The sequence below is a fragment of the Onychomys torridus genome, chromosome 4 (genome assembly GCF_903995425.1).
Source record: "Onychomys torridus chromosome 4, mOncTor1.1, whole genome shotgun sequence".
Taxonomy (NCBI): domain Eukaryota; kingdom Metazoa; phylum Chordata; class Mammalia; order Rodentia; family Cricetidae; genus Onychomys; species Onychomys torridus.
The window spans coordinates 103,449,315-103,461,398 of NC_050446.1; the positions used below are offsets into that span (position 1 = coordinate 103,449,315).

The window sequence follows — 12,084 nt, forward strand, 5'->3', positions numbered from 1 at the left end:
TATTATCAGTAAAGATGTTGCTGGGAGGGGGTGTTAAATTTGTACAGCTCACTTGAATAGTGTTAAATTGTACAGCTCACTTGAATAGTGTTAAATTGTACAGCTCACTTGAATAGTGTTAAATTGTACAGCTCACTTGAATAGTGTTAAATTGTACAGCTCACTTGAATAGTGTTAAATTTGTACAGCTCACTTGAATAGTGTTCAATTGTACAGCTCACTTGAATAGTTTCACAGAACTTCACAAAGTTAAACATAGAGTAAATATATGATACAGAAATTCTGTTCTGAGCTCCAATACTTAAGAGAATTGAAAACATGCACATACAATAACTGATGCTCATAGCAACATTATTCCTAAAAGACAAACAGTAGAAACAACACAAATGCCATCTGACACCACCCAATCTCCTTCCCACCTCTTACCCTAGGATTTCTATCTAGAAGTCGGTTTGGAGTAGCTTCTTCTCTTTTGACATAGGGTGTTAGTTAACATAGCCTGATTCCTGTTGACCATCCCAGTGATGAACTTCACTCATTAGGAGTTGAGTAGAGAGGGGCTTGTGATTTGAGGTGTGGTGGCACATGTCTTTAATCCCAGCACTCTGGCAGAGGCAGGTGACTCTCTATTTGTGCTAGGCTAGCCTGACCTACAAATCGAGTTTAAGGTCAACCAGGACTACATAGAGCAGTGGTTCACAACCTTCCCAAGGCTTCAACCCTTTAATACAGTTTCTCATGTTATGATGACCCCCAACTACAAAATTATTTTCGTTCCTATTTCATAACTGTAATTTTGCTGTTGTGAATTGTAATGTCAATATTTTTTGGAGATAAAGTTTTGTCAAGGAGTCACGACCCACAGGTTGAGAACTTCTGTCATAGACTTTGTCTCAAAAACAATAAATAGATAAATAAATGGAGAGAGAGAGAGAGAGAGAGAGAGAGAGAGAGAGAGAGAGAAAGGCAAAAAAGAAAGGAAGAAAGAGAGAGGGAGGGAGGGAGGGAGAGATAGAGAGAGAAAGAAAAAAGAAAAAGGAAGGAAGGAAGGAAGGAAGGAAGGAAGGAAGGAAGAAAGAAAGAAAGAAAGAAAGAAAGAAAGAAAGAGAAAGAAAGAGAAAGAATGAATTGGGTAGAGAGGACAGAGGTTGGTGCCCAACATCTTGGTTGAAGCCAAGACTCCAGAATCTCTTAGGTCAGCATCAGGATGTACTTGGAAAGCTGCCCAAAGGAACAGGAGAGAATCTTTGAAGATAGTTCTATTAGGTCCTAATTGACTGAGTGAATAAGGGCCACAGAGGTCACACTAAAGTGGAGTGGGTTTTATTTAGAGCGGTTTGGTGGGTTTATTTAGTGGGTTTATTTAGAAGATACAGCTGAGAGAAGGGGCGGATCCGCCTGTGTGAAGTTTAACCGGCCTAATCACACCACGGTTTTGGTTCCCAGTCGACCCTGCAAAATGGAAGGACCAGAGTGGGGCGGGCAGAACAAGAGGAACTACATTTCCCAGCAGGCCGTGGGGGTCTGGGACTCCGGCCATTCCTGCGGGCCCGAGTGGAGTCACAACTCTGGTCTCCGGTCCCGTGGTGGCAGAAGCATGGATGTCGACGGCCGGTGGCGGAGCCTGCCTAGCGGGCCAAGCCTAAAGCATTTGACCGACCCTTCGTACGCGATTCCCCCGGAGCAGCAAAAGGCGGCGTTGCAGGACCTGACGCGGGCGCACGTGGACTCCTTCAACTACGCGGTGCTGGAGGGGCTGAGCCACGCGGTGCAGGTGAGCGGCCCGCCCTCGGCTCCTGAGCCCTAGCAGCGGCCCGAGTGGGGCCCCGAGGGTCCCAGAGGTTGGAGGAGGTGGCCGGGAGGCTGCAGTATGGCCTTAAGTAGTGACGCTCACTCGCCATTCACTGCTTTGGTAGTTCAGAAAGAAAACGCTTCCTTGCGACTTGTAGCCGAGTAGTGTAGGAAAAGATGTATTTGTGATTTCTGGCTTTATATGTGAGTACGAACCCTGGTTTTGTGCGGTCCGTTTCACGGTACTGTGAGATGAGAGAGAGGAAGTGAGGAAGTGATCTATTTGGTACTGTGTTTTCTGCCCATTCACAGCGCTCACCTTTTGCCACCTGGACTTTTACGTTCTAAAACTACCTCAGAAGGTTCCAAGCTGAGTCAGACAGACTGCAGCAAGGTCATCCTTCAGTTTCCTTCTCTTAAAGTTTTCTTTTGGGGGAGGGGGGCGCTTCAAGACAAGAGTTTTTGGAACTCACTCTGTAGACCAGGCTGGCCTCGAACTCACAGATCCTCCGCCTCTGCCTCTGCCTGAGTGCTGGGATTATAGGCGTGGGCCACCACCGCCGGGCTTCCTTTCCTTAGGGTTTTAAAGAGAAAGATTGGCTACTCTTCTGAGTTAGGCATGTTGAGGAAGATATAAAAAGTCCTAGGGATCAATCTAACAATGGTAGCAAAGTTCAGGTAAGGACGATGGAGGGAAGTCTCTTTTTGTTAGCCTCCTTAGTCTTTCCTGGCACTAGGCTTTGAGAGTAAGAACATGCCGGTTCCACTGCTGTATCTCAGGTTTGAATGCTCCTCAGGGTTGTTGGTTGTGTAGAGGAAGCAGACACCAGCAGACAGTCAATGCCAATACTCTTGAGAACTGTCCTAAAATGTAGTTTACTGAGTCAGGAGCAGGAGGGAAGTGGGACTCATCCAAGTGTTTAGAAAGCTCAGCATTAAAGTCAAGGGAAGAGGATGGATCCTTCCCTCCAGGGGGAGGTTAGGTACAGGGAGAGCCATAGTAGTAGACACTACCCTGAGGTTTTGTTGTTGCTGAGCAATCAATCGTGTTGTGAGAGATAGGGATAGAGATGCACTGGAGAGCTTTGACTGCCAGACTGATAGCCAAAACTATGGGAGCCATTTAGAACTTTTTGAATTGCCAGACTTCAGCCTGAGGGAATAAAATGTGCAAAGCTGAACGTGAAGAATGGCACCCGAGAGCAGCAGTTCTCTTTGTGTAACTGTGCAGAGGAGGTAGGTTGGCTCAGCCTTTTCCCTATCTGTAGAGCCTGCTGCACAATCAAAAACACCCTTCACGAGTGCATTATGGTTAACTAGTTGGTGAAGTCGCCAACTAGTTAGTTGTTGTAGCTTTAGTTGTCCCTTTTAGATGTGTTGCGTTGGCATGATAAACCTCGGTGAGTGTAGACCGTGTGCGGTGTTAAGGAGTCTTAGCTTTTGAAAAGTGCCTTGAACAATGCAAGTGGTTTTAGCAGCGTGAATTCCTTTCAGGCCATACCTCCCTTTGAATTTGCTTTCAAAGATGAGCGCATCTCTCTTACTATTGTGGATGCTGTGATCAGTCCGCCGTCGGTGCCCAAAGGGACCATCTGCAAGGAGCTCAGCGTTTATCCAGCTGAGTGCCGGGGCCGAAGGAGCACCTACCGCGGGAAGCTGACGGTGAGCATTGGGGACGGGAAGTGACTGGCCCGGCACAATTCTGAGACTCTGTTTTCTTAGTGTTGCCACTTAAGGAATTGTGTCTTCTGGATCCAAAACGTGAAATCAGTTCACTGTGGCCTTCTTTTAAAATACTCATCAGTGGGGTTGGAGAGATGGCTCAGTGGTTTAAAGCACTGACTGCTCTTCCAGAGGACCAGCACCATATGGTGGCTCACAACTGCCAACCATTCCAGTTCCAGCCGATCTAATGCCCTCTTCTGGCCTCCACTGGCACTAGACACATACCTGTTACACAGACATATGTGCAGGCAAAACATTCATACAAATAAAATAAAAATAAATAATCCTAATTTTTTATTTAAATATTCACTTGTTCAGATAGTTTATTTTTCTTTTGTTTTCATGTAGGCTGACATCAGCTGGGCAGTGAATGGAGTCCCCAAAGGGATCATTAAACAGTTTCTCGGCTATGTTCCCATCATGGTAAAGTCTAAGCTTTGCAACTTGTACAACCTTCCTCCTCAAGCCCTCATTGAGCACCATGAGGAGGCAGAGGTGAGTGCAGGGGTCCAGGCTGTGGGGAAACAGGAAGCTTGCCAACAGAAGTCAGCTTTCCTGACTTCTCATTTCTAGATCTGTGGTCTGGAGCATTGATGCTGGGTCTGAGTACTGTGCGTGACTCTCTGTCTGCTGAGGCAGTGTGGAAGCAGCCAGACATTAAAGAGTGTTATTGTTCGGGGCAGTGTACTAGGTTTTTCCCCTGGAAACCTTTTTCTTTTCCCTTTCCTTCCCCTCTTCCTGCCTCCCTTTCCTTCTTTCTACTTCCTCTTCCTGAACACGGAACTCAGGGCCTTTGCTCATGTGAGACATAAATATGCCACCGGGCTACACTCCCAACCCAAATTTTCTTCTCTTTTATTACCTTCCTTCCTTTCTTTTTGGGGGGTGGGGTGGGTCTTGCTGTGTGGCCTTGGCTGGCCACTGTGTACATCAATCAGGCTGGCCTCCAACCCACAGAGAGATCCGTCTTAATCTGCCTTCCCACTTTCCCACACACATAGAGTGCTGGGATTAAAGTTGTGTACAGCTTCGGCCTGTTTTTAGGGAGACTGTTATGCCTTGGTGTCAGGTCAGGATGTGACACTCAGCCGTTCATTTATCAGTTGTGAGTTCTTTGGAGAATTTAAGCTGCCCCAAGCCTCAGTTTCTTCTGGTATAAACAGGCAGGCCCCTGCTCGGGAGGATTAAGTGCTTCCTTAGCAGAGCATCAGCAGGATGTGCCTATTTGACATCAGGCAGTTAGCAAATACTCTGCATTGTTAAACAGATTTTCCTATATTTATCTAGTCCAGATTTCTAGTTAGCAGAGCTTTCATGTAGCCACTCCCCCACCCCCTTTATTTTAACTTACTATTTTTATCTTTAGATTTTGGATTAACTTTGTTTAAATGGTGCTTGGAAATTGAAATACTTTGGGACAGAAAGACAAGTTTGACTGGGTCTGCCTAGACGGGAGGGATGGCACTCTTTTCTCTCCCTCCATTCTCCTGTGTGGGATCTTGTGTATCTGACAAGTCTTTCTGAAGCATGTACTGTTTCCAGAGACCAGGTGTCCGTTTCCCCAGTGTGTACCTCTTCTGGGGTTGGCAATTCATGGGGCTAGAAATAGCTTTGTGTTTACTTAGCCATATACTTTTGTTTAACAGATGATAACCTCTGTCTTTGGCAGGAAATGGGAGGTTATTTTATAATCAATGGCATTGAAAAAGTCATCCGAATGTTGATTATGCCTCGGAGAAATTTCCCCATTGCGATGATAAGGCCAAAGTGGAAAAGCAGAGGCCTTGGCTACACTCATTTCGGTAAGTTTTGGTGAACATTGGAATGTTGTTTTAGACAACTTGAAACCATTTTTTTAAAGTAGATACAATTATACATAATAATCTTTTTTGTGTGTGGGGTGCTGTGGGGGGTGTCAAGACAGGGTTTCTTTGTGTAGCCTTTGCTGTCTTGGAACTCACTCTGTAGACCAGACTGCCTCAAACTCACAGAGATCTGCCTCTGCCTCCAGAGTGCTGGGATTAAAGGCATACTCCTCCATTGCGTGGCTAACTATACACAATCTTTAATGAGTTTCTCTTATATGATTTTTGTTTGTTTTTCTGTTAAGCATTTCTGTGAGATTCAGGATGGCATTGGTGGGAGAAGTGTTGATCCAAGTATGAACAGACCAAGTACAGGGCTGAGAGGTGGTTCAGTGGGAAGGTGCTTTCTACAGAAGGTGAGGAATTGAGTTCCCATCACCTCCATTTAAAAACAATAACAGAAGGGTATGGCAGTGCACATCTACTCCTAGCACTGGCATGGAGGGGACAGGTGAACAGGGCTTCTAGCTTTTTAGTCAAGAAGAAAGTTCCAGGTTCAGTGAGAGACGCTGTCTCAAAAGGAGCAAAGTGGAGAAGCGATTGAGGAAGACATCTGGATGACAGTCTCTGGTCTGTTCCAGTGCCTACATGGGAGAGTAACACACACACACACACACACACACACACACACACACACAAACACACACAAACACACAAACTCTACCTGTGCCTGCAAGGGAGAGAATACTCCCACCACATGTGTGAATACACATACATGTATACAATCTAATGCTAGTGTACAGCACTGTAATATTAATAATACTGTATTGCTTTTTTTAAATTTGAAAATGGAGTAGATTTTTAAGTTCTTGATCCCACGTGCATATATATATACACATAGTTGGTAACTATATGTGGTAATTGATATTTTTATAAGATTTATTCATTTATTATGTATATAGGGCAGTCATACATGCTGTATACATAATAAATAAATAAAATCTTTTAAAAAAAAAAGGAGTTGCCGAGGTCATGGTGTCTCTTCACTAAAATTTATTTTAGATTTATGTATTTATTAGGTATAGTGTTCTGCCTGCATGTATGCCTGCAGGCCAGAAGAGGGCACCGGATCTCATTGCAGATGGTTGTGAGCCACCATGTGGTTGTTGGAAATTGAACTCAGGACCTCTGGAAGAGCAGGTGTGCTCTTAACCCTGAGCTATCTCACCAGCCCTGGTAATTGATATTTTAATCAATTTGATTATGGTAATTGTTATGCATACATGGATGTTTCCTAATAAACTTGTAGTAAATTGAAAGTACTGTACATTAAAAATGTACTTAGAGGGGCTGAGGAGATGGCTCAGCAGTTTAAGAACATCTATTTTCCTTCCAGAGAACCTGAGTTCAATCCCCAGCATCCATGTTGGGCAGCTTACAACTGCCTGTAGCTCCAGCTCCAGAGAACCTGACACCTCTGGCCCCTGTGGTCACTTGCACACATGCGAACACATACACACACACACACACACACACACACACACAATTTAAAGTAAATAAATATATTTGTTTTAATTTTTTAAAAATGCACTTAGAGGCCAGGCGGTGGTGGCGCACACCTTTAATCCCAGCACTCGGGAGGCAGAAGCAGGTGGATCTCTGTGAGTTCGAGGCCAGCCTGGGCTACCAAGTGAGTTCCAGGAAAGGCGCAAAGCTACACAGAGAAACCCTGTCTCAAAAACAAAACAAAACAAAACAAAACAAAAAAAGTGCACTTAGAGCCAGGCATGGTATGTTGCATCTTTAATCCCAGCACTCAGGAGGCAGAGGCAGGTGGATCTCTGAGTTTGAGGCCAGCCTGGGCTACACTGTGAATTCCAAGACAGGACAGTCAATGCTACATAATAGAACTTATCTCAAAAAAAAGAAAAAAAAAAAAAAAAGTACTTAGAGGCAGGGACAGGTTTGGTGGTAGAGAGCTCTGTGGGCAGTTTTCCTGCCCCACAGATGCTCCCAAATAAACACACCGAGGCTTATATTAATTATAAATGCTTGGCTTAGCTAGCTCAGGCTTATTACTAAATAGTTCTAACAACTTAAATTAGCCCATTTTTGTTACACTCTGCCACGTTGCCTTTCCCTCTATTCCATATTGTGTGTCTGACTCCTTCTGCACCTGGCTGATGACTCCTCTCACTCCGCCTCTCTTCCTGCCCAGTGATCCACTGATCAGCTTTTTATTAACAATGAGAGCAACACATATTTACAGTGTACAAAGATTGTTCCACAGCAGCGCTTGCCTAACCTGCAGGAGTTTCTGGGCTCATTGCTTGATACTCAGTGCACTAACCTGCAAACATAGCAGCTTAGCTTGGCAAGCCTAACGTGCTCATAACACACTTTGGAAAAAATTGCCTAAAACAGGGTTGGGGATTTAGCTCAGTGGTAGAGCGCTTGCCTAGCATGCTCAAGGCCCTGAGTTTGGTCCTCAGCTCTGGAAAAAAAAAATCACCTAAAACAAAGCCTGTTTTATGAGCCAATGTTGATCGTCTTATGTTCATACACAGATTGGCTTTTTATACACATCATGAACTATGAAAACACTGTATCCAAAAACATTGGTACCCCAGGACAAAGAAGATTATCATTTGTTTTCCTTTTTGATCTCCTGGCTGGTTGGGAGCGGTGGCTCACTGCTATTATCCAACATCATGAGAAAGTACCCAGCATTGTTAGCCTAGGGAAAGGTCTCAATTCAAAAAGTGAAGTGCAAGTTCTGAATGGACATGGCTTGTGCACCATGGTGAAGCTGAAAAATTGCAAGTATATGTAGAATGTGTATTAACTAAGGAAACGAAATATACCTAGAAAGTGATTTCACAGTGAGAACACTCATCTCTTTTCAGTCTGGAAGACTTCATGTACTTATGGTATTGCTTTTGAGGATGAAGGCTGACCTGACCTAACACCTGTGTCCAAAGGCACGAGAGGTCCCCTGGTTTAGAATGCCTTGACACACCCTTGGGAATGGCCTGTGTCCGCTGCTTGTGACAGTGTTTGGCAGCGTAAGATAGCATATAGCATTTTATACTAACTTCTGCATATTATATAGTGTAGCATTTATAGGTGAGATTAAAAAAAAAATCAGACTTTAATAGTTGCCGTAGATAACAACACCAGGAGGACAGTATGTCAGCATGTGAAAACGTAGTCATTGGTCCTTAATAACCTGAAGGCTGGAGTTCTGCTGTTGTCTGTCAGGATGTTAGTTACATAAGTGACTGTCTCTTGACTAGTCCCATAGGGTGGTGTGAATAGGAGTGTGCTCTGCAGGGTGTTCCAAGAATAAGGTGCTGTAAGACATGGGCCCTGGCTGACAGAAAACTTGGAAGTTTAGTCAAATTCATAGCTTTACCTATTTCACAGCGTACCCCAGAAAACATTTGGCAGGGTCTATAGACATTTTTGATTGCCAGCGTTGGTTAATCTTTTTTTGTTTGGTTGGTGGTTTGGTTTGGTTTTTGTTATTTTGTTTTGTTTGAGACAGGGTTTCTCTGTGTAGCCTTGGCTATCCTGGAACTCACTCTGTAGCCCAGGCTAGCCTCGAACTCACAGAGATCTGCCTGCCTCTGCCTCCCAAGTGCTGGGATTAAAGGTGTACGCCACTGTGCTGGCCTTGGCTAATCTTAACAAGTGATTGGCTTTGCTTCTGGTGGTAAAATGGTCAGATGGAAATGAAACACTTAGGCCATGATTCCTTGCCGTTCCTTTGACTAGGGGTTTCGATGCACTGTGTGCGAGAAGAGCATTCCGCTGTCAATATGAACCTTCACTATGTGGAGAATGGCACTGTTATGTTGAACTTTATTTACCGGAAGGAGCTGTTTTTCCTTCCTTTGGGATTTGCGCTGAAGGTGAGATGGGCTGAATGTCTGTCTGTCTGTCTTTGATGTGAATAGGCTCATTGGAAGCTGTGTCCTGTATACTCACGAATGGTTTCTTTTTGTTCGAATACATGTGCATGTATGTTACTCAAGCTTCTGGGGAGTCTGAGACTGGACATTGCAAGTTCGAGGCCAGCTAGGGTAACATACCAAGACCCTGTCTCCCTACCCCACCCCCACCATAAACCAAACCAAACCATATATGCTGTACTAATTCATCCCTGCTTCATTCTTAAAATCAGTCCCTTGAAATATCAATGAACATTTTCTCAGAGTCTCCAGATATGTAGAATTTGAGAGTAGCTTGACTGCATAGGTCATAGGTCACAGTGAAGTGTTTGGAGGTGCTGCTGGGCTGGTGAGATGGCTCCACCTGCCATGCAAGACTGACAGCCTGAATTAGCCCCCAGAACCCCCAGTGGAAGGAAGACCTGGCTCCCAAAGTGTGTCCTCTTACTTTCTTATGTGTGTCGTGTGGCTTGTATACACCTATAAACACATGCACATACACACCCACTCTCACATAAAGAGTTACAATTTTTAAAATAAATGTAGTGCTACAGTCACTTGGATTGACTGGGTCCAGGACCCGGTGCAGAGTTGCCGGCTCACTTGGTGGTCTGTGGTAGGAGGTCTCAGTCATCCTCCCCCTGGAGTCAACCCAGAAAGTAAGGTAGAGGGCAGTCTGTTTATGACCTAGCCTTGGGAATCTGGCATCTCCTTTTTGACATATTTTGGTCATGTAGGATAGCCCTAATTCAGATTGAGGGGAGACAATTTTTTTTTTTTTTTTTTTAATTTACTTCACTTTATTTTTTTGTGTGCATTGGTGTGAGGGTGTCAGATCCCCTGGAACTGGAGTTACAAACAGTTGTGAGCTGCCATGTGGGTGCTGAGAATTGAACCTGGGTCCTCTGGAAGAGCAGTCAGTGTTCTTAACTGCTGAGCCATCTCTCCAGCCCTGACAATTCCATTTTTAAATAACCAGAAATAGAATCATTGAGACTTTGACGTTTGGCTGGTGTAAAAAGAATGTTTTGTTATGGAGGACCAGTTTTGCTTTGGGCATTAGAAATTACTAGAGGGGAGGATTGTGTCTAAGTGAATTAAACCTTTAGTAGTTGTTTAAAAGAAAATTTTAAAAAAATACATTTTTTTCTTTTTCAGGCTCTCGTGAGCTTTTCTGATTATCAGATTTTCCAGGAGCTCATCAAAGGCAAAGAGGAAGACTCTTTCTTTAAGAATTCTGTTTCTCAGATGTTGAGGATTGTGATGGAAGAGGGTTGCTCCACGCAGCAGCAGGTCCTTAACTATCTGGGAGAACGCTTCAGAGTGAAGCTCAGTCTTCCTGACTGGTACCGGAACGAGGAAGCTGCCAAGTTCCTGTTCAAGTGTGTATTGCTTTGGGGGTGAGGTGGGGAGGGGGGGAGGATAGCTTCATGCCTAGGAAGTGAGCCTGGGTAGGATGCTGGTCCTAGCCAGGAGGGCAGCTTTGCTTCTTTTAATCTGCATTAATTTCAGATTTGCTACAGTGTCCAAGTAAGACAGTGGACACCAGAGGTCTCTAATGTTGACATTTTGTTAGTTACAGCGATCACTTTGTCTCTACATAGATATGCTTTTCTTCTCTGTATTTTTGACAGTGGCAGGCAACATGTTGCTGAATTTCCCTGTAGCAATGACTCTGTCTTTCTTAAATAACAACTGTATTAAAGAGCGTGGTTCCAGACCACTGTTGCATCAGGAACTGAGCACTTGAGATGTGGCTAGTGTGGCTGAGAAAATGAAGTCTTATTTCACTGAACTGGAGTAGCTACAGGTGGTTACTATTTGCTGTCATCTTGCTGAGCGCAGCTCCAGACTTGGTGGTGATATTCTGTTCATGTTGACAGTGAAGGTGGAAAGCAATTTTGGGAGTAAGGGATGTTCAGTAAACATGAAACGGGCACCTTGGTCAGTAGGGAACTAGACGAGAGAGCAGAACGGCTTTAAGATTTTTTCTTTTTCAGTGAGTGCATCTTTATCCACTTGAAGTCCGATACTGAGAAGTTTTATCTGCTTTGTCTCATGACCCGGAAGCTCTTTGCTTTAGCCAGAGGAGAGTGCATGGAGGACAACCCTGATAGTTTAGTGAATCAAGAAGTCCTTACGCCTGGTCAGCTCTTCCTGATGTTTCTGAAGGTGAGTGTGTTCTGCAGGTGTGGGGCCACTTGTGCAGGGTAGGTGGACACAAGTATGCTCTGCATGCTGATAATTCCTAGGTTGGGCATTTTACATCATCTCTCTTTTGTTTAGCAGTAAGGAACTGAATCAAAACTCTGTTTATACTAGGTCCATATTTCTGTGCATCACCTGTATGTATGTGATTTCATGTTTCCATGTAAAACCCAAGGCTCTCAAATAAGAGATAGTGGTTTTTTTCTGTGACTTAAGTTTTCTTTCTTTTAATTATTTAATTAATTATTGGGGGGGGGTGGCAGGGTTTCTCTGTGTAGCCCTACCTGTCCTGAACTCGCTTCAGTAGACCATGCTGGCCTTGAACTCACAGAGATCTGCCTGCCTCTTCTTCCTGAGTGCTGGGATTAAAGATGCATGCCACCACCGCCCAGCTGACTTAGTGTTCTTTTTTTTTTTTGAGCTGAGGATCGAACCCAGGGCCTTGCGCTTGCTAGGCAAGCGCTCTACCACTGAGCTAAATCCCCAACCCTGACTTAGTGTTCTTAATATGATTTCAGTTGAATCTATTTTCCTCCAAATGATAAAACTTCATTCCTTATAGCTAAACAAACAAACAAACAAACAAACAAATCCTTGTATTA

General features: G+C 44.3%; 1 protein-coding gene across 2 annotated transcripts in view; it reads left to right on the top strand.

Moving 5' to 3' along the window:
• The first annotated feature begins 1,526 nt into the window (after positions 1–1,526).
• Positions 1,527–12,084, top strand: part of Polr1b (RNA polymerase I subunit B) — a 29,464-nt gene continuing 18,906 nt past the window's right edge. Inside the window, exons 1-7 of one of the 2 annotated variants that reach the window (XM_036184781.1) lie at positions 1,527–1,774; positions 3,286–3,453; positions 3,865–4,011; positions 5,186–5,318; positions 9,099–9,235; positions 10,433–10,656; positions 11,275–11,446. In XM_036184781.1, coding sequence (XP_036040674.1) covers positions 1,598–1,774; positions 3,286–3,453; positions 3,865–4,011; positions 5,186–5,318; positions 9,099–9,235; positions 10,433–10,656; positions 11,275–11,446 — 1,158 coding nt within the window. In that variant the 5' untranslated portion in view covers positions 1,527–1,597. The remainder of the gene's footprint in view (positions 1,775–3,285; positions 3,454–3,864; positions 4,012–5,185; positions 5,319–9,098; positions 9,236–10,432; positions 10,657–11,274; positions 11,447–12,084) is intronic. The other variant, XM_036184782.1, reaches the window with a different exon arrangement.